Here is a 24,177-nt window from a genome sequence, read left to right as displayed (position 1 = left end):
AAAGAAGACATACAGATGGCTAACAAACACATGAAAAGATGCTCAGCATCACTCATTATCAGAGAAATGCAAATCAAAGCCACAGTGAGGTACCATTTCACGCCAGTCAGAATGGCTGTGATCCAAAAGTCTACAAGCAATAAATGCTGGAAAGGGTATGGAGAAAAGGGAACCCTCTTACACTGTTGGTGGGAATGCAAACTAGTACAGCCACTATGGAGAAGAGTGTGGAGATTCCTTAAAAAACTGGAAATAGAACTGCCTTATGACCCAGCAATCCCACTGTTGGGCATACACACCGAGGAAACCAGAACTGAAAGAGACACACGTACCCCAATGTTCATCGCAGCACTGTTTGTAATAGCCAGGACATGGAAGCAACCTAGATGTCCATGATGTCCTAGATGGCCCACGAATGGATAAGAAAGCTGTGGTACATATACACAGTGGAGTATTACTCAGCCATTAAAAAGAATACATTTGAATCAGTTCTAATGAGGTGGATGAAATTGGAGCCTATTATACAGAGTGAAGTGAGCCAGAAAGAAAAACACCAATACAGTATACTAACGCATATATATGGAATTTAGAATGATGGTAACGATAATCCTGTATGTGAGACAGCAAAAGAGACACAGATGTATAGAACAGTCTTCTGAGAATTGTAAAGTAAAAATTATAAATAAATAAATAAATAAATTAAAAAAAAAAAAAAAGAACAGTCTTCTGGACTCTGTGGGAGAGGGCAAGGGTGGGACGATTTGGGAGAATAGCATTGAATCATGTACATGTGAAACGAATCGCCAGTCCAGATTCGATGCATGATACAGGATGCTCGGGGCTGGTGCACTGGGATGACCCAGAGGGATGAGGAGGGAGGTGGGAGGTGGGTTTCAGGATGGGGACATGTGTACGCCTGTGGCAGATTCATGTCAATGTATGGCAAAACCAATACAATATTGTAAAAAAAAAAAGAAAGAAAAGAAAGAAATTCGCCTCCTATAAAAGGCTAGTCATCAAAAAAATCTAATTAAATCTGAAGAACAAGGAATACAATAATAACGTCTCTTCGTTCTGGTGAATTGGTCAAGTGTGAACTAATCAAGACAGACAACAGCAAGAATGAAAAACAACAGACACTTGGCTTACCCAAAAGTGTCTTTGATCCCATTTCCTTTTATACTGACCCTACTTTTACATCTTATCTGCTCTGCACACAACAAACACTGTCAATACATAATAATCAACTAAGAATTCAAAATCTAAAAATTGAAACTTTGAAATAATAATATTTAAAGCAATGACTTTCTCTGGCTATAGCTTCTAAGCCTCTAGTAACTCCAGCTTTCAGCTCATGAAGGCTATGAAGATTCCATGTTAGAATATCAGTATTCATGTAAATGTCTCAGGGTCTACAGTAGTCACATGACTCCAGAGATACAATTGTGAACCCCATGTTGTTGTTGCTGTTCAGTCGCTCAGTCACGTCTGACTCTCTGCAAACCACACGGACTGCAGCACACCAGGCCTCCCTGTACCTCACCATCTCCTGGAGCTTGCTCAAACTCATATCCATTGAGTCTGTGATGCCATCCAACCATCTCTTCCTCTGTCACCCCTTTCTCCCCCTGCCTTCAATCTTTCCCAGGATCAGGGTCTTGTCTGAGTCAGGTCTTCACATCAGGTGACCAAAGTATTGGAGCTTCAGCTTCAGCAGCAGTCCTTCCAATGAATATTCAGAGTTGATTTCCTTTAGGATTGACTTAACCATATAGACCTTCCATGGGCTTTAAAAATTAAATATATTTGATAGCCCAAATTTGTGAAGGCCAGATGAAAACAAACATCTTACCCTCCAGGGCCAAAAGCTCACTCAGTAGTGAACCCTGTGACCAAAAAGGCTGATGTTAGAAGGCTACTACCATGGATTCCCTTACAGAAAGGCCTGACTTTAAGTCCTTGCTCCAGAGTCAAGCACAGCAAGTGTGGCCTCTTAGAAATGCCTCAGTGGAGAAATCAGCATTTAACTCCTGCATTCTAGAATACAGATTTTGATCACTGTTTTTCAGTCGCTAAGTTGTGTCCAACTCTTTGCAACCCCATTGACTGCAGCACACCAGGCTCCTCTGTTCTCCACTATCTCCTAGAGTTTGCTCAAATTCATGTCCACCGAGTCAGCAATGCTATTTAAGCATCTCATCTTCTGCTGTCCCCTCCTCCTTTTGCCTTCAGTCTTTCCCTACTGAACGGCAAAGGAAACCATCAACAAAATGAAAAGACAACCTACAGACTGGGGGAACATATTTGCCAACAATGTGACCAACAAGGGCTTAACTTCCAAAATGCACAAACAGCTCATACAAGCCAATAGCAAAAAACCAAACAACCCAAAGGAAAAATGAACAGAAGACCTAAACAGACATGTCTCCGAAGAAGACATACAGATGGCCAATAGGCATATGAATAGACACTCCATCACATCACTAATTACTAGAGAAATGCAATCGAAAACCATAATGAGGTATCACCTCACACCATTCAGAATGGCCATCATCAGAAAGTCTACAAATAATGAACGCGGGAGAAGGTGTGCAGAAAAAGGCACTCTCCTACACTGTTGGCGGGGATGCAAACTGGGGCAGCCACTATGGGGAACAATAGGGAGCTTCCTTTAAAAACTAAAAATAGAACTAACATATGACCCCACATTCCCACTCCTGGAAGCCCTACTCAGAGCCAGTCTAATGCCCAAGCAACACTGTTTGACCAATTTAGATGATGTAGCTTAAAGGATTAATAGAACTAACATATGACCCTGCATTCCCACTCCTGGAAGCCCTACTCAGAGCCAGTCTAATGCCCAAGCAACACTATTTGACCAATTTAGATGATGTCGCTTAAAGGATTTAAAATGTGTCCTGCCAAAAAACACCAACTGTTCCTAATCACTAAAACATTCATTACTAAGAAGGTTAAAATAAGTTATATGATTCACAGTACTTCTTCAGAAGAAGAAAAAGAAAAGAAGGAAGCGGAGGAGGCAGATCACAATATACAGTTGATCCCTGAACAATGTAAGTTTAAACTGCACAGGTTCACTTATACACAAATTTTTCTCAATAAATGTGTACTGCAGTACCACACAATCCTTGATTGGTTGAATCCACAGACTTAAATTGAAGAAAATAGGGAAACCACTAGACCATTCAGGCATGACCTAAATCAAATCCCTTATGATTATACAGTGGAAGTGGGGAATAGATTTAAGGGACTAGATCTGATAGAGTGCTGGATGAACTATGGATGGAGGTTCACGACGTTGTACAGGAGACTGGGATTAAGACCTTCCCCAAGGGAAAAAAAAAGAAAAAAGGCAAAATGGCTGTCTGAGGAGGCCTTACAAATAGCTGTGAAAAGAGGAAAAGTGAAAAAGCAAAGGAGAAAAGGAAAGATATAAGCATCTGAAAATTCCAAAAATAGATAAGGAGAGATAAGAAAGCCTTCCTCAGTGATCAATGCAAAGAAATAGAGGGAAACAATAGAATGGGAAACACTAAAGATCTCCTCAAGAAAATTAGAGATACCAAGGGAACATTTCATGCAAAGATGGGCTCGATAAAGGACAGAAATGGTATGGACCTAACAGAAGAAGAAGATATGAAGAAGAGGTGGCAAGAATACACAGAAGAACTGTACAAAAAAGATCTTTGCAACCCAGATAATCACGATGGTGTGATCACTCATCTAGAGCCAGACATCCTGGAATGTGAAGTCAAGTGGGCCTTAGAAAGCATCACTACGAACAAAGCTAGTGGAGGTGATGGAATTCCAGTTGAGTTCTTTCCATTCCTGAAAGATGATGCTGTGAAAGTGCTGCACTCAATATGCCAGCAAATTTGGAAAACTCATCAGTGGCCACAGGACTGGAAAAGGTCAGTTTTCATTCCAATCCCAAAGAATGCTCAAACAACCACACAATTGCACTCATCTCACACGCTGGTAAAGTAATGCTCAAAATTCTCCAAGCCAGGCTTCAGCATACATGAACCATGAACTTCCAGATGTTCAAGCTGGTTTTAGAAAAGGCAGAGGAACCAGAAATCAAATTGCAAACATCCGCTGGATCATCAAAATAGCAAGGGAATTCCAGAAAAACATCTATTTCTGCATTATTGACTATGCCAAAACCTTTGACTGTGTGGATCACAATAAACTGTACAAAATTCTGAAAGAGATGGGAATACCAGACCACCTGGCCTGCCTCTTGAGAAACGTGTATGCAGGTCAGGAGGCAACAGTTAGAACTGGACACGGAACAACAGACTGGTTCCAAATAGGAAAAGGAGTACATCAAGGCTGTATATTGTCACCCTGCTTATTTAACTTATATGCAGAGTACATCATGAGAAACACTGGGCTGGAAGAAGCACAAGCTGGAATCAAGATTGCCGGGAGAAATATCAATAACCTTAGATATGCAGATGACACCACCCATATGGCAGAAAATGAAGAACTAAAAAGCCTCTTGATGAAAGTGAAAGAGGATAGTGAAAAAGTTGGCTTAAAGCTCAACATTCAGAAAACTAAGATCATGGCATCTGGTCCCATCACTTCATGGGAAATACAAGGGGAAACAGTGGAAACAGTGACTGACTTTATTTTGGGGGCTCCAAAATCACTGCAGATGGTGACTGCAGCCATGAAATTAAAAGACGCTTACTCCTTGGAAGGAAAGTTAAGGCCAACCTAGACAGCATATTAAAAAGCAAAGACATTATTTTGCCAACAAAGGTCTGTCTAGTCAAGGCTATGGTTTTTCCAGTAGTCATGTATGGATGTGAGAGTTGGACTGTGAAGAAAGCTGAGCACTGAAGAATTGATGCTTTTGAACTGTGGTGCTGGAGAAGACTCTTGAGAGTCCCTTGGACTGCAAGGAGATCCAACCAGTCCATTCTAAAGGAGATCAGCCCTCGGTGTTCTTTGGAAGGACTGATGTTGAAGCTGAAACTCCAATACTTTGGTCACCTGATGCGAAGAGCTGACTCATTTGAAAAGACCCTGATGCTGGGAAAGATTGAGGGCAGGAGAAGAAAGGGACAACAGAGGATGAAATGATTGGATGGCATCACCAACTCAATGGACATGAGTTTGAGTGAACTCCGGGAGTTGGTGATGGACAGGGAGGCCTGGCATGCTGCGCGGTTCATGGGGTCGCAAAGAGTTGGACACGACTGAGTGACTGAACTGATTCATGGATGTAGAACCACAGAGACAGCAGGCCAACAATACACTTATACTTGGATTTTCAGCTGCACGGGGGCCAGTGCTCCTAAACACCACGTGTTCAAGGATCAACTGCTACATACACACAAGGGGAGTAGAAACACATGCACAGAATTAACTAGCTGGTCTCATAAAGCAGGACTGTGAGAGAATAGGAAAAGGACAAATCAGTAACAGAGTTTTATAAAAGGTTGCAGAGGCCTGAGACACCTCATGGGACATTCTCATACAACTAGCGGACTGTGAGCATAGACTGGGTGTCTAGAGGCATCCAAGAGGCATCCAATGAAGGCAAAGACATGCTTTGTCTACTTCCTGATTTTTCACTCCTTTGTCTCCTCATCTTTGAGCAGACACAAACCCTAGAAGACTCTGAAACATATTCAAATTCACCATAGTTTCATATTGTCCTACCTAACATGATGGTTTCTCCTAAAGAAAAATTAAACTCACAAAGAAAAAGAAAAGATAACTGAATTGGGAATTTTATTTAATCCAAATATTCTATGACTCTGAGGTTTAAAAAAAGATGAATCAGTTTTACTCACCAACAGTTTCTTCTGATGTAGCAGTCAAAGCTAGAAACTTTTTTGTATTTTCCATCTCCTCATTACTTTGCAAAACTTCACCATTTTTTGCAGACTAATAAAAGAGAATAAAAGCTTAAACATGGGGAAAGAAGGCAACTGTATTCATTGATATATTTTTTTAAATTCTAAGATGGTTTCCAATTCTGTTCATAAATACAGGTCATTTTTACTCCTTTAATTAGGAAATCTGTCCATGTTTCCTATTCCCTCAAAATTCTATCAATGAGTATTCCCAGTTAAGAGCTGGAATATGTTTATCTCTACATGATAATTACCTTGCTTTAAGTTTCTGTTTAATAATAAGCAAGTTTCATACATTTCAAAATTGGTATTATTATAATTCTAGTTATAATTCATATTTCCAAGCAAGTAAAAATTTGCTTTGAGATTCAACAGAGGTAAGTATAGAGTAACTTTTCCTGCTAAAATTTATTTCTCTAGCTTAAAGCACTGCATTTTATATACTTACTTTTCCATCCCATTGGTCTTCCTGGGAACCTTGTAAAAATGTATTCTTAACTACTTTACTGTTAATTCACATCATTGCCTGGGAAATTTCCTAGGAAGTCAGTCAACTAATCAAGGAAGAATTTATCAAAAACAATCCATCTGTTGTTATAATGTTCCTTATCTTAAAAGTGCAATGGCTGTACACAAGTCAGTGCCAACATCTGGTCAACCTCTACCCCTCAATACTACAGAGAATAAAAGGTCCATGAAGGCCAAGGAGAGTTAATCAAGCATTAGAAATTCACTAAAACAGAAGTATATAGAGCATGGTCACAGACCACAAGCGTTTTACAGCTTCCCAAAGAGATCTTGACCAGCATGTGAAATAGTCAACTCCTCGCTGTTTGCCACAAAAGTTTACTCAAATAATAATGGTAACCAGGGGGTTAGATTTTTTGGTTTTGTGTACTTATCTCCAAACTGTAAGCTTGCTGAAGAAAAAGCTGACATATATAGCTGATGAACGTAGGCACCAAATTCCTTTCTATTCCAGATATGGAGGAACCCAGGCACCCAGGCCAGACACTGGAGAGAGAAGTCTATTGGGCTGTCTGTCCACTGGTGAGAGAAGCCTATTTTGTTGTCTGGGGAATGAAGACGCTCAGGGCAGTGCCCGAAATCTGGAATCCTGCAAAATCACCTTCTCCAGTTCCAGAAAACTCTCTCTCTCACTGCTCCCTCACCCCACACACACATGTAAACACTACTGCCCTACCTCCACAAAGTAAATTAAGGCAGGCCACGTTAACACTGCCAGAGGCCATGCTCTCCCTACTTATTAGAGGAGGTTGCTTCTCACATCTCAGCATAAGAGTATACAAGTCTTACCTTAAGTTCCTCCCACAGCTTTATTCTCATTTCTAGACCTTGCTTCTTAATTTCTTTTTCTCTGTATTGTCTCTTCACCAATATCTTGTCAAGCCTCTTCATCTTCCGAACAGCATCCTGAAGTTGAAAATCTAATTCTTTTAATTCAAATTCATCTGTATTATGTTGAAAGTAGGAATGAGCATGAAGTTTATTAAAATCATAAGGCTTTTTTTTTCTTGTTTTACTTTTACTATTTGTTCTTTCATTCAACAAATGTTTATGGTTGGTGTAATAACTAACATTGGTGTCATGAATCTTGGTTTGGAAAAAAGTGAAAGTGTTAGTCACTCAGTCGTGTCCAACACTTTGCCATCCTATGGACTGTGGCCTTCCAGGCTCCCCTGTGCATGACATTTTCCAGGTAAGAATACTGGAATTAGTAGCCATTCCATTCTCCAGGGGTTCTACCCAACCCGGGGATCAAATCTGGGCCTTCTGCTTTGCAGGTGGATTCTTTACCATCTGAGCCACCAGGGAAGCCTGCTTTCGCTTTTTTTTTTTTTTTTCATATAATTATCTAACAACCCTGTGAAATAGACATTTAGTTCTCTTTTACAATTGAGATAACTTAATCCTTTCAAACAGCTAATAAATTATAGCACTGAATTCAGAAGTGGGTCTCATATGATTTTTAACCCCAAATTCTTTCTCCTTCATTCTGCTATACTTTCTATATTCATAGTTAACAAAGAATAAGACAAAGACCCTATCCTGAAATTGCTTCAGACTAACTGAAAGAGAAGTCACTTACACAAATAGCTATAGTAAAGTATAGCATGTCAGAGACACAGAGTAATTCCACCATGTTAGAAACAAATTCAGAAAAGTACACCATGTAACTAAACACCTTTCATATACACCCCTTCCTGTTATCCTATTATCCTGAAACACCTTAAAGTAAAAGTGAAAGTTGCTCAGTCATGTCTGACTCTTTGCAAACCCATGGACTATACGTCCATGGAATTCTCCAGGCCAGAATACTGAAGTTGGTAGCGTTTCCCTTCTCCAGGGGAGCTTCCCAACCCAGGGACCAAACCCAGGTCTCCCACATTGCAGGAGGATTCTTTACCAGCTGAGCCACCAGGGAAGCCCCAAACACTCTAAAATGTTCTTGAATTATGGATAATTGATAGATAGGAACTATTTAGAACTTCTGTTATTTAAGTTTTCACTTATGACCATGATTAATAATATTAATAATTATCATTATGATTAATGGTCATATTAATAATAGCAGCTAATGTCTCAGACAGTAAAGAATCCATCTGCAAAGCAGGAGACCCCAGTTCAGTCCCTGGGTCAGGAAGATCCCCTGGAGAAAGGAATGCCTATCCACTTAGTATTCTTGCCTGGAAAATCCCATGGACAGAGGAGCCTGGCGGGCTATAGTCCATGGGGTCACAAAGAGTCAGACATGACTGAGAGACTAATCCTATCACTACTACTAACATTTATACATTTACCTGATAGGCACAGTGTTAAATGCTTAATTTACATTCACTATCTTGTGTAATCCTCACCATAAACCAGCAAGACGGAATAATTATCACCCCTATTTTACAAATTAGTAAACTGAGGCTAATTTGTAACTGAGTTAAACATATGTCCAAGATCTATCATCTTATAACTAGTAAAAGGCAGAGTCATTCTCTGCCCAGATTTGTGTTGACTCTAGAGCTAAGCTCTTTACCATCAGGAGATAATTCCTCTGTAAAGTCTGATGAAAGATGATAACCTGGCAATGAGCATGGTGTTCAAGTCCTGAAGTCTCAGCTATCCCAGCTGAGATCATCAGAAATGTCATATTATGCAAAGAAAAGCCAAGTTTTGCAACTTTTGAAAATAGAAAGAGTCCAGTGGTGTTTCCCTATAATGTATACCACTTTCTCTTAAAGGAAAAGGAGATATGTTTAGAGGGAAGAAGCTTACCCAAAAAGAATACTGATATTACTAATAAGGAGGCTCTACAAATGGTATCGCTCATGTACATCAAATGCAAAAGCCTCTAGTTCTAATTCCAACTGGCAGCCCTAGCATTCTCAAGCTCCATGTATACAGGTGGTTTATCCAGCAGGCATTTTGAAGTTAACTCTTGCTACACGGAAACAATATAATGTCATATAATATAAACATTACAATGTAAATGGGGCCACTAGCTAGTCTCAACTCTAATACCTCGTTTCCTGATAACTGTAATCCTGAGTCACCTGGTCTGAAAGCTGATCTCACCCCAAACACAATTTAAATCAGTTCTCAAAGTTTATGAGCTTGTTACTGAACCCAAACTCATTCTGCTCACCGCATGACAGGCCAATAAATCAGAAAACGAGCTGTTGGAACAAGAAATGACAACTTGAGTCAAAAAACTAGCAGACTGAGAAGATGTCAGACTAGCATCTCAAAAAAACATCTCCCCTTCAGTCCAAATCTGGGCTCTTTTTAGTATACAACAGGGGGAGGAGGAGCCAATGGCTGAGCAGGGCTACTAATGGTTGCTGATTGACAGTTGCTCACTAACAGTCACTTGCTTGGGGGAGGGGCCCACTGTGGCACCAACCAATGACTGAGTGGGGCCACTATGGCTGGTGTCTGCTCGCTGCTACTGCACCCCAAGCAGAAAGGTACAACTGCAGAAAGCAGCCAGGTCTGAACTAGACCCGGCCGCTCTAGCAACACCATTCTTCAACCCACAGTGCAAGGTGTGCAGGTGGCAGAGACCATTAGTGGCCATGTGGACATGGCTGACACGCCCCTCAACCAGAACCATTGTCTGAGGCAGTGGGCACTGTGAGCACAGCCCTTTGCTAGCCATACCAGCCAGCCTGTGACCCCCAAGACAGCCTCAGAATTGGTGCCCCCGGAGTGGAGCTCCCACCTGGCTGTTTGTGCAGCGGGAGCCAGCCAGCCTGGTGGGCTAGTCAAGGCCTGAGTGGAGAGGGGCAGCTGAGCAGCCCCTTCCCCGAAGGAGCCCACAGGCCGGTGCCAGAGAGGGAAGAGCCCATCGTGCCTCAGGTTCAGGCTGGGGAAGCCACCATTGCAAGCTCAGCTTTCCTTTATAGTTTATAAATTATGGAGAACCTAAAGTAACTTTTGTTTATGTGAGTTATGTCTATGGATAATTACCATATTAGAAATCAAAATTGAAGAATATTATAAGTGTATATTTATTCATTTTGAAATAATAAACATGGCACTACTTATTATATTTTAACACAAATATAACACTTTTATGACGAATAGCTATATTTTCCAAAAAAATTGTTAAGAATAGTGATATTTTCAATCTTTAGTATCTGGATTAATAGAAGACAGCTGGATTCGCGTACCTGCTTCAAAGTCAATCTACTGTAATCTGTTACTTCAGTTAAAAGTATATGAAGAAAATTTGGCCTTACACAGTAGTTGGAAAGGGGAGGAGAAATACCCTCTTCAACTAATGGTGGATATTCTTCTTTAATACTAATATCAAAACTGGACAAGAGGTAGTTTCTTAAAGGTTAGTTATAATGTGAAATCTGTAACCCTAGTTATTCCATAAATCCATGGATCTATTTTTCATGTTAAATGGATCTTTTATCCTGCACTGGTTATTTGGAAAACAGTGGTTCACTGAATTACTCAAACCTTCAAAATATTAACACATTTCAATATACAATATCAACAAATCACATTTGTTAATATTGCCACTGATTTTTATCAGAAAAGTCTTTAAGTATTAGGAAGTTGTAAAGCTCATACTGACATACACAAATTTTCTAAGATTTTAAGTTTTTACTTGAAAGCTCAAATTTTATCATTAACAAAAAATACTGTCCGTTGTTTTCCTGAATCAACAGGTCCATTTCAATTTTTACAAAAATGTCTGCCAAATACTTAAGCCTGAACGATAGTTGTTTGTCTGCCACTTATTCTTTCAAGTGAAAATGGAATCCCATTAAAAAATGACCAGTTCAACTCTCAAATTACCACACAAACACTTTTCCTCAACACAAGCTTTACACTTTGGCATACAGCCGAATTGCTTTATATGTACCTCCCAATTTACCACATAGGATATAAAAAATATGTGTACTCAAATGTCAAGATTAATTAGAATTTTAAAATTTTACTGCTCCATCAAGAACATTCTTGAGTGACATCGGCTATTTCTTTCTTCTGCCTATGCCAGGCCTTAAAGAACACAATGACTATTAGCACAGTTTGATGCCATTCATTGTCCTGATTCATGTCAAAGCACCAGCAATTTTACCCACCATTGCTTTTGTACCATCAGTGAAACCATTCAGTGGGCAAAAAAGCAAACAGAATAATTTCAGTATTATAATGAATTATATTACTGACATATCAGTATTACAATGAAACTAGTTTTTACTTTGCAGAGTTCCTAAAACGGCCTCAGAGCCCAGGGCTCTGCAGCCCATGTTTTGAGAACTTCTGTTCTAATTCACTTTGACCAGTATTAATAAGCATGAGAAAAAAGAAGTTTTTTGAAATCCAGAAGTTATTAAAATCAAATGAGATTATCCCTTAAAAGGCATTTATATATTACAGGATACATTTTATCATACAATTTTCAAAAAGATCAATTAATCATGTCATAAAATACAGAAATACTTCCTACTTGATTAAAATGATTATAGTAACAATTTTATTATATGACATATTTTATTATATTTCTACACATACTTAAGAAATCTTAATATTCTTGTAAATAAAAACTTGGTGATTTGCTTGCTCACAAAAAAAATGTATATTATTTCTACATAATAAAAAATAAATAATAAAAAACATATGTAATTCTAATATTTTAACTATAGCATCTGTAATTACCATTAGCTAATTACCAAGTAATTATCCTACCTGAACGTTCAGGGACTATCTGATGTTGACCCAAGTTCGAATCTTCATCTGACCCCTCTTCAGGCAATTTTATTTTCTCAGAGTAGCTTTCCCCTTTATTATCATTACTGTTTCTACTTTTCTCTGTATTATTGCTTTCTGAGTGGGCTTCTTTACCAGAGTTCAAACTGACTGCAGTATCAACCTAAAAATTATTTCCAAAGAAACAGTTTTCAAAAATAACGTTTTTTATTTTAAATTTCTAGACTATTTTAACTCAAATATAAGAATATGTAAGGACATGCATCATACAGAAGTGTTAAATTATTCTAATAATATAACACTTGATAAAATACAATTTACATACACAATTGAATTTAATAACATTTGCACCAAAGTAATATGCACCACTCTTCAGCAATTTCTACCAATAATAGAGAAGAATCAGTCCCAAAGAGACTCCCTCTCTGTCAAGCTCTGAGGATGAGAGCACGATGGTCCCTGCTACCTGAGCTTACTCTCAGATGGAGAATCAAGGGTCTAGAGCAGGACTAATCAACATAGTAGTCACTGGAGTCACTGGTCACGTGTGGCTATTGAACAGCTGCAAAGTGAGTAGTCTGAATCACAGTGTGCTTCTAATGGAGTTCTTCAAATCAGAACCATGTGCTTTGGTTAATCATTTACTCTTATACTAGTCACAGCTTTTCTATTTCATTTTGCTATCTCTTTCCATTTCAGCAAAGTTCATTTGCTAAAAACTGAAGACACCAGTTTGGTGCAGCTGTGTTTTCCTGAGAGAGGACAGGAAAAGACATTCATGGCTGCACGAACCAAAAACAGGGATCACAGGGCTTGAAGGCTGTACTTGGCAGTAAAAGTCACCTTGGAAATTAACACAGCCCACAAGAGAGGCAAAACCTCAGGGAGAGTGGAGACATACCTTTCCCCTCCAACGGAGGGAATGTCTGCTCCAGCCCTGAAGGACTCAGCCCTTGGAGGCTTTTATGCTCATGGTCTACACTCCATCACTGCAATCTGGGTCCCCTTGTGAATCTCCAGGACAGAAGGCAGGTGGTGCTGAGAATGAAACTGCCAGGGTTTAATTGCTTACATGACTGCACAAGCATCTCTCTTCACCTGAACTAGGACATAAGCCCCAGGAGAACTGAGTTGAGTCCATACTATAAAAATCATAACTGACATTTACTGAGGAATTACTACTGGCCAGGTCCTGTGCTAACTGCTTTACAAACACTGCTCACAATGACCCTCTGGGATAGGTATTACTGCCCCAATTTAACAGAGAAGAAAACAGGTACATTATGGACTGAAACTAGTAGAGACCTAATTTATAATAAGCAAAACAATGCTTACTTTATGTGATGTGGGAAGTGTTAAAGAGGGTTTCCTGTTCAAAACTATTCTTCTGTGAAAGGCCAGGTAAAGCTTAAAATTCCATAATATCTAGTTAATTCTTAAAGCTGCATAGTTTTGTGAAAATGCTGAAATTGCTAGAAGTCACACAAGCCCTGTCAGTAACTTATATCTTGGCACAAATGAATCAAGCTGATCTCTCCCTGAGAATGGGTTTTTATACAAGGGTAACTGGAAAACTCAGCAGTGGCCACAGGACTGGAAAAGGTCAGTTTTCATTCCAATTCCAAGGAAAGGCAATGCCAAAGAATGCTCAAACTACCGCACAATTGCACTCATCTCACACGCTGGTAAAGTAATGCTCAAAATTCTCCAAGCCAGGCTTCAGCAATACGTGAACCGTGAACTTCCAGATGTTCAAGCTGGGTTTAGAAAAGGCAGAGGAACCAGAGATCAAATTGCCAACATCTGATGGATCATCGAAAAAGCAAGAGTTCCAGAAAAACATTTATTTCTGCTTTATTGACTATGCCAAAGCCTTTGACTGTGTGGATCACAAGAAACTGTGGAAAATTCTGAAAGAGATGGGAATACCAGACCACCTGACCTGCCTCTTGAGAAACCTATATGCAGGTCACGAAGCAACAGTTAGAACTGGACATGGAACAACAGACTGGTTCCAAATAGGAAAAGGAGTACGTCAAGGCTGTATATTGTCACCCTGCTTATTTAACTTCTATGCAGAGTACATCATGAGAAATGCTGGACTGGAAGAAGCACAAGCTGGAATCAAGATTGCCAGGAGAAATATCAATAACCTCAGATATGCAGATGACACCACCCTTATGGGCAGAAAGTGAAGAGGGACTAAAAAGCCACTTGATGAAAGTGAAAGAGGAGAGTGGAAAAAGTTGGCTTAAAGCTCAACATTCAGAAAACGAAGATCATGGTATCTGGTCCTATCACTTCATGGGAGATAGATGGGAAAACAGTAGAAACAGTGTCAGACTTTATTTTGTTGGGCTCCAAAATCACTGCAGATGGTGACTGCAGCCATGAAATTAAAAGACTCTTACTCCTTGGAAGAAAAGTTATGACCAACCTTGATAGCATATTCAAAAGCAGAGACATTATTTTGCCAACAAAGGTCCATGTAGTCAAAACTATGGTTTTTCCAGTGGTCATGTATGGATGTGAGAGTTGGACTGTGAAGAAGGCTGAGCACCAAAGAATTGATGCTTTTGAACTGTGGTGGTGGAGAAGACTCTTGAGAGGCCGTTCGACTTCAAGGAGATACAACAGTCCATTCTAAAGGAGATCAGCCCTGGGTGTTCTTTGGAAGAAATGATGCTAAAGATGAAACTCCAGTACTTTGGTCACCTCATGCGAAGAGTTGACTCATTGGAAAAGACTCTGATGCTGGGAGGGATTGGGGGCAGGAGGAGAAGGGGACGACAGAGGATGAGATGGCTGGATGGCATCACCAACTTGATGGACATGAGTTTGAATGAACTCCAGGAGTTGATGATGGACAGGGAGGCCTGGGGTGCTGCAATTCATGGGGTCGCAAAGAGTCAGACACAACTGAGCGACTGAACTGAACTGAACTGAACATAACTAGATATTAGCAACTACTCAGATACCACATTTCAGGATACATAAAGATCTATCACACGTGTTATCCCATATGATCTTGACGCTTAGAATGAGCAAGAAAAATGAGACAAAAGACATGAAACAGAACAAAAGGCAAATACTGTCCATTTCACAATTTTACCCACAGTTTCCCACCCCACTAGCACCAACCATCTCCCCATCCCACTGCCCATGCCCCTCTGATTGTCTACCCTGTAGCCTGTTTGCTTTTTATTACTTCCTCATTCTCAAAGCCACATTCAGTCTCCACTTTTCATTGCTCCATGTCCCCTACTTCATCTCCATGTTAGTCCCAGGAAAGTTAGACAGTGTATAGAAACACTTCCAAACAATTAGATACCTACCTGAAAGCCATGAGATTTTTACACCAGTTGCAACAATTGGCTCTTTCAAGAAAAATATTCAGAAGCAACAAAAATATTCAGAAACAGCAATAAACCAAAATTCTAAGAATGAGAACTATACCATTACTACAGAAATTTCATTAAAATCTAGCATTTTAGGGACTTTCTGGCAGTCCAGTGATTAAGAATCCATGCTTCCACTGCAGGGGACGTGGCTTCAATCCCTGATCGGGAAACCAGATCCCACAAGCTATACACCATGTGGCCAAAAAAAAAAAAAAAAAAAAACCTCTAGCATTTTAAATTCATTTTCTGCCACTCAGAAATTTTGGCAAGAAATTAATAAAAGACAAATGAGCAATAAAACTAATCAAAATACTAGGATTTATTATTCTGACAATGTAAAAAGTCTTACAGACACTAAATCATTTGCAGTCAGCAGTCAACATGCAGCATACCTGTGGATTTTCTACCCCAAGCCCAGATGAACCTTACTGATTTTCCACGAACTTTTTAAGACAAATCACAACTTTTACAAAGTCTTGCCTTTAATATAAGTATCAAAGTCCTTGTTGGTTAATAAATATGCTAGAGTTTGTTTTGACCTATAGCTTAGTGGGTTCAAATAAAATATGCCTGGAATTAATTGCTGATATATTTCTTTTAATAAATTTTGAATGAGGTAATATTAAGCTATGTTTTAAAACATGTGCATCAATATTGTGAAGTTGCTGCTTTAAAAAAAATCAACACCTAGAAATATGTAAGCAGAAATACTAATCCTTTGGTACTCTGAAATTCGTCAGGTCTTTGTAAATATATTATCCTACCTACATAAAATGGTAAAAATTTCATTCTAAATTTGTTAAACACAGTTATGTGACTAGCTGCTGTGTGTCTGACTTTACACTGAATCCCATGAAAAATAACATAGGAAGGACTGACCAATTAGGTTAAAGAATTAAGGCCAATTAACTAAGATGTATTGAGTACTTACTAGGTGCTGCTGCTAAGTTGCTTCAGTTGTGTCCCAACTCTGTGCGACCCCAGAAATGGCAGCCCACCAGGCTCTGCCATCCCTGGGATTCTCCAGGCAAGAACACTGGAGTGGGTTGCCATTTCCTTCTCCAATGCATGAAAGTGAAAAGTGAAAGGGAAGTCGCTCAGTCGTGTCCGATTCTTCGCAACCCCATGGACTGCGGCCTACCAGGCTCCTCCGTCCACGGGATTTTCCAGGCAAGAGTACTGGAGTGGGGTGCCATTGCCTTCTCCATACTAGGTGCTAGTCACTTCTAAAAATTGTAGATATATCACTCATTTTATCCCCAAAACATGCCTAAGAGGTGGACAGTACTATTATACCTTTGAACAGATTAGGAAACTGACACAGAGAGTTGAAGTATTCATAATTTTCTCAAAATTACATAAAATACGGTCAGCAGAGCCTATTTTGAACCCATAACTCCAGAGTTTAGGTTTATAATCAGTAAGCTTGAGACTAAAGAGTCTAAAATTGTTTGGGGCTATTGGAATCTAAAATTGTTTTAGATTCCAGTTTAGACTATATGGAAAACTGAATAAACTGAAACTTTCCATCTACTTAGAAATGAATAGTTCTAAGTTCACAAGAATACTGGGGAAATTGCCAGTCAACAGAAATTAAAAGGAAACTAAAAGTTGAGAAACTTGTATGCAGGTCAAGAAGCAACAGTTAGAACCAGATATGGGACAATGGACTGGCTCAAAATTGGGAAAGGATTACGTCAAGGCTGTATATTGTCACCCCGATTATTTAACTTATAGGCAGAGTACATCATGCAAAATGCCAGGCTAGATGAATCACAAGCTGGAATCAAGACTGCCAGGAAAGAATATCAGCAACCCCAGATATGAAGATGACACCACCCTAATGGCAGAAAGCAGAGAGGAACTAATGAGACTTTTGATGAAGGTGAAAGAAGAGAGTGAAAAACCTGGCTTAAAACTCAAGATTGAAAAAGATAAGTTCATGGCATCAGGTCTCATCACTTCATGGCAAATAAATGGGGAAAAGACGGAAACAGTGACAGACTTTTATCTTCTTGGGCTCCAAAATCAGTGATCCAATGCAGACAGTGACTGCAGTCATGAAATTAAAAGACAACTGCTCCTTGGGAAAAAAAGCTATGACAAACTTAGCGTATTAAAAAGCAGAGACATCACTTCGCCAACAAAGGTCCATATAGGCAAAGCTACACTTTTCTCAGTAATCATGTACAGATGTGAGAGTTAGACCATAGAGAAGGCTAAGCACCAAATAATTAATGCTTTCGAACTGTGGTGCTGGAGAAGACTCTTGAGGGTCCCTTGGACAGCAAGAGGATAAACAGTCAATCCTAAAAGATATCAACCCTGAATATTCATTGGAAGGACTAGTGCTGAAGCTGGAGCCCCAACACTTTAACCACCTAATGCAGAGCTGACACGTTGGAAAGACGATGATGCACGGCAAGATTGAAGGCAGGGGGAGAAGGGGATGACAGAGGATGAGATAGTTGGATGGCATCACCAACTCAATGGACATGAGTTTGCGCAAACTCAGAGATGGTGAAGGACAGGGAAGCCTAGCGTACTGCAGTCTATGGGGTTCCAAAGAGTCAGACACAACTTAGAGACTGAACAAGAACAACAACAAAAACTGAAATAGGAACCTTGTAAATCCTGAAAGCAGATGCCCTGGTGGGGGCTGGATGGGAGCAGTGTGTGTGTGTGTTAAGCTGCTTCAGTCATGTCTGGTTCTTTGTGACCCTATGGACTGCAGCCCACCAGGCTCCTCTGTCCATGGGATTCTCCAGGCAAGAATACTGGAGTGCATTGCCATGCCCTCCTCCAGGGGATCTTCCCAATTCAGGGACTGAACCTGCATCTCTTATGTCTCCTGCATTGGCAGGCAGGACTCTTTACCACTAGTACCAGGACAGGTAAAAGAAAAATTTGCTGGCCTCAGAAAGCCATGGCCTTCAGCTTTACCACCTACACAGAGCTAGGAGACTAGGACTTGGGCTCATGCAAGACAGGATGGAGAAGACCCTTCCCTCTTCTGCTTCATGAAGCTGGATCCCTTAAAACGGTGCCTCCTCTGTGACAGTGCAGATTAGAAAACTGTATCTATCCAAAAGCATAGGATACAAACAAAAAACGTGTCTGTGTTCCAAGTGGGAAACAGTCTTCCCAGAGAATGTGCAACCATGGGGTCATGCTTTATGTGGGTTTGAATTCCCATTAATATTATTCATGTGCTCTGGAATGCTTCAAGATGAAAAATTAGCCCAAAAAAAAGATTCATGCCAGTGGTATCTCTGAGCCATTTGGTAGAAGCAAACAGAAACTTACTTGGAAGGTACAGCTTCAAATCAGGCTCCATAAATTTTCCAAAATTAAAACTTATAATCCCAAAGTTCAAAAGCCATGAACACATGACCAACAATAAGCAAGAGTCAGAATAAACAAAAGAACTTAAGATATTACTATAAAAATCTGATAAAGATAAATATTTTAATGAGTATTAAGAAAGAATCCAAATAACACAAGAAGAATACGATATTCTTTTTAAGAATTCTCCAGGCCAGAAAACTTAAGTGGGTAGCCTTTTCCTTCAGGGGATCTTCCCAACCCTGGGATTGAACCCAGGGCCCCCACATTGCAGGTGGATTCTTTATCAGCTGAGCCACAAGAGAAACCCAGAAATATTGGCGTGGGTAGCCTATCCCGCTCCAGTAGATCTTCCCAACCCAGGAATCGAACCAGGGTCTCCTGCATTGCAGGCAGATACTTTACCAACTGAGCTACCAGGGAAGCCCTATCAGAATAAACAAAAGAACTTAAGATTATTATTATAAAAAGTTGATAAAGATAAATAGTTCTAATGAGTCTGAAGAAAGAATCCATATAACACAAAAAGATTAAGATACATTTGAAAATAAATGACAAAGAACTTCAAGAAATTAAAAATGTATCATTAAAATTAAAATTCAATGGATAGATTAAAGAACAGATTTGACATAGTATTAGAAAGAATTCCAAGAAATATATCTTAAAAATTCCCCAGCATGATGCACAGAGAAATAAATGAAATTTTTTTAAAAAAAATTTTTAACAGACATAAAGAATAGAAGAGAAAGGTTCAACAGAAATTTTATTGGACTTTCAGGATGTCAAAATAGAAAAAAAATGCAAGCAATATTCAAAACATATGAAAATACAGTGGCTAAGAATTTTTAAAAAAAAATAAAATAAATAAGACATATCCTTACATTGAAGTATTACTAGTCTTCAGAAAGACAAATTAAATAAGTCCATACCTAGGGGAGTAATAATAGATATTAAAGACAAAGGGAAAAAAATAAAGTGGCCAGAGAAAAATATCTAAATCAGACAACCCACACTGGAATGAATATTGGGCTTACAAAAACCTTCTCACTGGCAACAAAAGAGGCAAGTATCTAAATGCAAAATATAAAACTATAAAACTTTCAGAAGAAAAAACAGGGAAAAAATTTTTGGGAACTTGGGTTAGACAAAGGATTCTTAGATACAACCAAAAAACACAATTCTCAAAAGAAAAAAGCATGATGAATTGCACTTAAAATGTTAAATGCTCTTTAAAAGACACAGTTAAAAGAAAGAAAAACCAAGCTACAGACTAGGAGAAAATATTTGCAAATCATATATCCGACAAAAGACTATTTACTTACTGTTGATTTTTCAGAGTTCTTTATGTATTCTAGATAGAGTCTTTTGAACATAAACTTTCCAAAAAAGATATGTGAATTGTAAATAAGCACATAAAAACACAACATTATTAGTCATCAGGGAAATTCCAGTTACACCCTCAATGAGATACTACTTTATACTTATTGTATGTACGCAAATATTTACAGCAGCTTTATTCATAATCACCAAAATCTGTAAACTACCCAAATGTTCCTCACCTGGGGAATGAATGAGCAAACTGTGGTTTACCCACACAATGGAACGCTACTAAGCAATAAAAAGAAGTGAGTGAACAAGCATCAACATGGATGAGTCTCAAACACATTGTGCCAGCAAACAAAAGCCAGACTCAAAAGCTACATTTTTTTTTTAACTTCATTCATATGACCTTCTGGAAAAGGAAAAACTATAGGGACAGAAAACAGATCAGAGTTTCCAGGGATTAAGAGTAGGAGAGACTGTTTATGACAGGCTAGCATGAGGGCATTTTTGAGAGGTAATGATGGAAATGTTCTGTATTGTGACTGTGATAATATCACTCCACACACGTGCCAAACTCAGAATTAAACACCAAAAAAGAGTGAATTTCACAGTTTGTAAAATGTTTACATTAGAAGCAAAAAAGTCAATGAGATGCTATGTAAATAGATGGGAAGATTTACTATCATAAAGTTAGAAATTCTCTCCAAATTAATCTATAAATTCAAAGCAATTTCAATCAAAACCTCAACAGTATTTTTCATAGAACTTGAAAACTGTTCTAAAATATAAAAACAACAAAAAGCCAAGTACAGCTAGGACAGTCCTAGAGAAAAATATGACGGGGAGACCGATCTCATCAGATATCAAGAATTATTACAATGCTGTAAGATTTAACCCACAGTAATGATGCAGGATTAGATGAAACAAAACATAGAGTTAAGCTAGAAACTGTATTTTACAAAGCTGCTTGCAGGCTAGATTCTGGATATGTGTTCATTTCATCCAATTAGGTGCATCTGCACAGAATTTATACCAGAGGAATGAGGTAGAAGCCATCTTGCTAAGCTCCTGATATGCAGCCGGTCTCTTTACTGACTGAGCCACCAAAGAACCCCTATAATACTGACAAGAAATATCAAAGGCAGTCACCTCTGCATGTCTAGGCACCAGTTTTCTGGTTCTGAGAGATGTGTAGACTATCAGAGGCAGCAACAGCAGCGGCTTTCAGATCTCTGGATTTTGGATAAGGTGGTACGACCGGGCTTCCCTAGTGGCTCAGCAGTATGGAATCTGCCTGCAATGCAGAAGACACAGGAGACCTGGGTTTGATCCTTGAGTAGGGCAGATCACCTGGAGGAGGAAATGGAAAATCCCACGGACAGAGGAGCCTGACAGGCTACAGGCCATAGGGTCACAAAACAGTTGCACTGAGCATGCACGCACAGTGTGACCTGGGAACCAATGATCCAAGAAAAGTCCCCTCCATGATTTCCTTTTCAGCTGGCCCTCAACTGATTTAGGAGCTGAATTTCTTGTATTCGATCTGGAATACATTCTAGGCTGGAAATGCCTAGAATGCTTTCTATTTCCAGCATTAAATCATGATAGACAATCCTCTAAGAGTTTTGTAATGCAGTCTAACCCATAAGTCAAAAGAATAAGTGAGAAAGGAGTCATAAAACTGCAAAGAAAATTTTCACCATAAGCTTCAAAATTTTTGTTTCCCACAACCTTAAAAGAAATAAACTGCCCCACATCACAGAGAGAAAAACAGATTCTTAAAAAAATAAAAACATCGAATTAGATATTTTGAGAAAAGATAGAAAGACTAATAAAGATAATAAAGGGAGTCACAGCCAGGTAATGTACCTACTAAATATATACCATGTGGTCTTGATCCAAACTCTGTTTTTAAAATTAATGAATCTTTTTCATAGTAAGAGTCAATGGTGACATAGATATTGGAATACAAAGCTCTCTTATGAAAGAAGAAAAGTTAACAAATGAGCATTATCAAAGTACAACTATGGAAAAATAAGCCATACTCTATCCCCACTCCCCCCAAAAGACGGGAAAGTAAAGAAGGAAAGAGTATTTTCACATTAAAAGATCTAAAGTAACAAACAAGAAATCTATGAATGCTCCCAGAACACACCTTTTAAAGAGGAACCTTATAAGGGGATGTTAACAACAGCTCTGGTTTACCAATTGCTAGAGATTGAAAGAAGTCATTTATATCATTTCTAAACAGCAAAGTACCTTGAAGGATGCTGGTTCCGGTGAGAGCACCTCCAAAGAAGCATTTGAACTTTGGCTCCCAGGACGTGTTCTTGAATTTGAGGCTGGTTTTGAAATTCCATCTAAGTTTCCCTTTATAATATCCATTGATATCCTAAAACAAAATTTTAAGCAAGCTGTGACTTGTATGTTTAAATGTTTCATCACTGTTAACATTCAGTTAACTCAGAGCCTTTATTACAAGGATTATGTTGCTACCAAACTCACAGGACCCTAACTTCATCAAAAGATGTCTATGTCCACGGATCATTACATTTTATATCACTGTAAGTGGAAAAAAACATGCTGCCCAGGATGTTAGATTCTGAAAGTGGCTAAAAAAGTGCAGAAGTGAATGCCATTCAGTGGTTTTCTGCATCTCCGACAGAAACACTTACTATGTCCTAGGCCTTAGAAGACACTTTCAGAGAACCACACCTCTCAGCCAAGACTCATGCTTCATAGTAATAATTTCCCAAGGCCTCTACTTGCTTTTGGTTTTGCTTTCCTTATTCTAGCTCAGCCTTCAGCCTGGGCTCCCTCTCAGCTCTGATTTCTCCTCTCTTCCTTGGTATGGAATCTTCATGGAGTACCTGCTGCTGCTGCTGCTGCTGCTGCTGGTAGTCACTCTTCTATCAACCCTGCCCTTCTAAGACCCACAATTCCACTTCTGTCCTGAAGCAACAGAGACCTGAACCTACTCTATCTACTAGAGGACAGACTTTCATTATCTGGATACACATTGCCAATCTCCTTAACTATTTTTTGGGTAACACCATCCAAAGGTCTTATACCAGTCTGGCTGCTCTATTCCCAGGACTGTTTCCTAAAGCAGGAGATATTACGCAGGATGGTTTAATCTAGTGAGAAAACTTGAGTATTGCCAGCACCTCGATCCTGCCAAACTGTGCCCTCGATCAGGACCATCCCAGATTTGTTCAGTAACGCTGGGGTGGCATACATGCCAAATAAAATGGAAGAAACAGAGAGAATTTCAGAGTTTGCCTTCTCAATACTTAGCTTTACGTATGTGTGACTGGATATCTTCCAACAAATCCTTTCCTAAATTCCTACTGGTTATGAATCAAACCATTTCTCTCATAAGAAAATAAAGGCAACTGCCTCTGGCCCAGCAAGTGAAACAATGTCCTTTTCTTACCCTACAAAATGACTCATCTATCTTTCTCTTTTTGAACAGGGAAGGCAGAGTCCAAGGAAGTTCCGGACACAGGAGGAAGCCCAAACATGAACAACCCCATGGTCCTCCAAGGCACACAGAGGGATAATATGATTTAGCTCCCAACCATTCAATGTACCAGGCGTCAAGGACCAGTAGGTCAACTCTTTCCATCTCAGCAAATGAAAAAGGCATTGATCCCAACATTATTCAACTCTGTAAAAGGGTTTCTGGCTCACTCATGAAGGCACTGACATTATTATTGTGGGATGACAGATCACCCTGGCCCGTCACATCACAATCAAAAAGCGTAAGTCACTGAAAGGCCAAATGTCTTGTAATGCCCGAAGCAGCCTGTCAAGGGAGACTTATTGCAGTGCACAGAGGGAGCAATGAGATGGAAGCCTGTGCAGAGCCCATATAATACACATCAATAATGGGAGGGGCACAGGGAACCACCAATGGCATGGATCAGCTAAGAGGCTCCAGAAATCTCTCAATTTGCTTTAGAAATAGGTCT

The 24,177-nt window shown here is 39.3% G+C and overlaps 1 protein-coding gene and 1 non-coding gene across 4 annotated transcripts in view; both read right to left on the bottom strand.

Moving 5' to 3' along the window:
- FSIP1 (fibrous sheath interacting protein 1) overlaps window positions 1-24,177 on the bottom strand; it is a 215,925-nt gene that overhangs the window by 186,133 nt on the left and 5,615 nt on the right. For all 3 annotated transcript variants that reach the window (XM_040226965.1, XM_040226968.1, XM_040226967.1), the window contains exons 2-5: window positions 22,463-22,595; window positions 12,114-12,297; window positions 7,212-7,366; window positions 5,832-5,925 (exon numbers count right to left, since the gene is read on the bottom strand). In XM_040226965.1, the coding sequence (XP_040082899.1) occupies window positions 5,832-5,925; window positions 7,212-7,366; window positions 12,114-12,297; window positions 22,463-22,588 (559 nt within the window). In that variant the 5' untranslated portion in view covers window positions 22,589-22,595. The remainder of the gene's footprint in view (window positions 1-5,831; window positions 5,926-7,211; window positions 7,367-12,113; window positions 12,298-22,462; window positions 22,596-24,177) is intronic.
- Window positions 19,232-19,303, bottom strand: TRNAC-GCA. Its single transcript has one exon. It is a non-coding gene; the product is annotated as a tRNA-Cys (tRNA).

This window comes from Oryx dammah, unplaced genomic scaffold, assembly GCF_014754425.2.
Source record: "Oryx dammah isolate SB20612 unplaced genomic scaffold, SCBI_Odam_1.1 HiC_scaffold_26, whole genome shotgun sequence".
Lineage (NCBI taxonomy): Eukaryota > Metazoa > Chordata > Mammalia > Artiodactyla > Bovidae > Oryx > Oryx dammah.
This window is presented reverse-complemented; position numbering and strand designations above follow the sequence as displayed.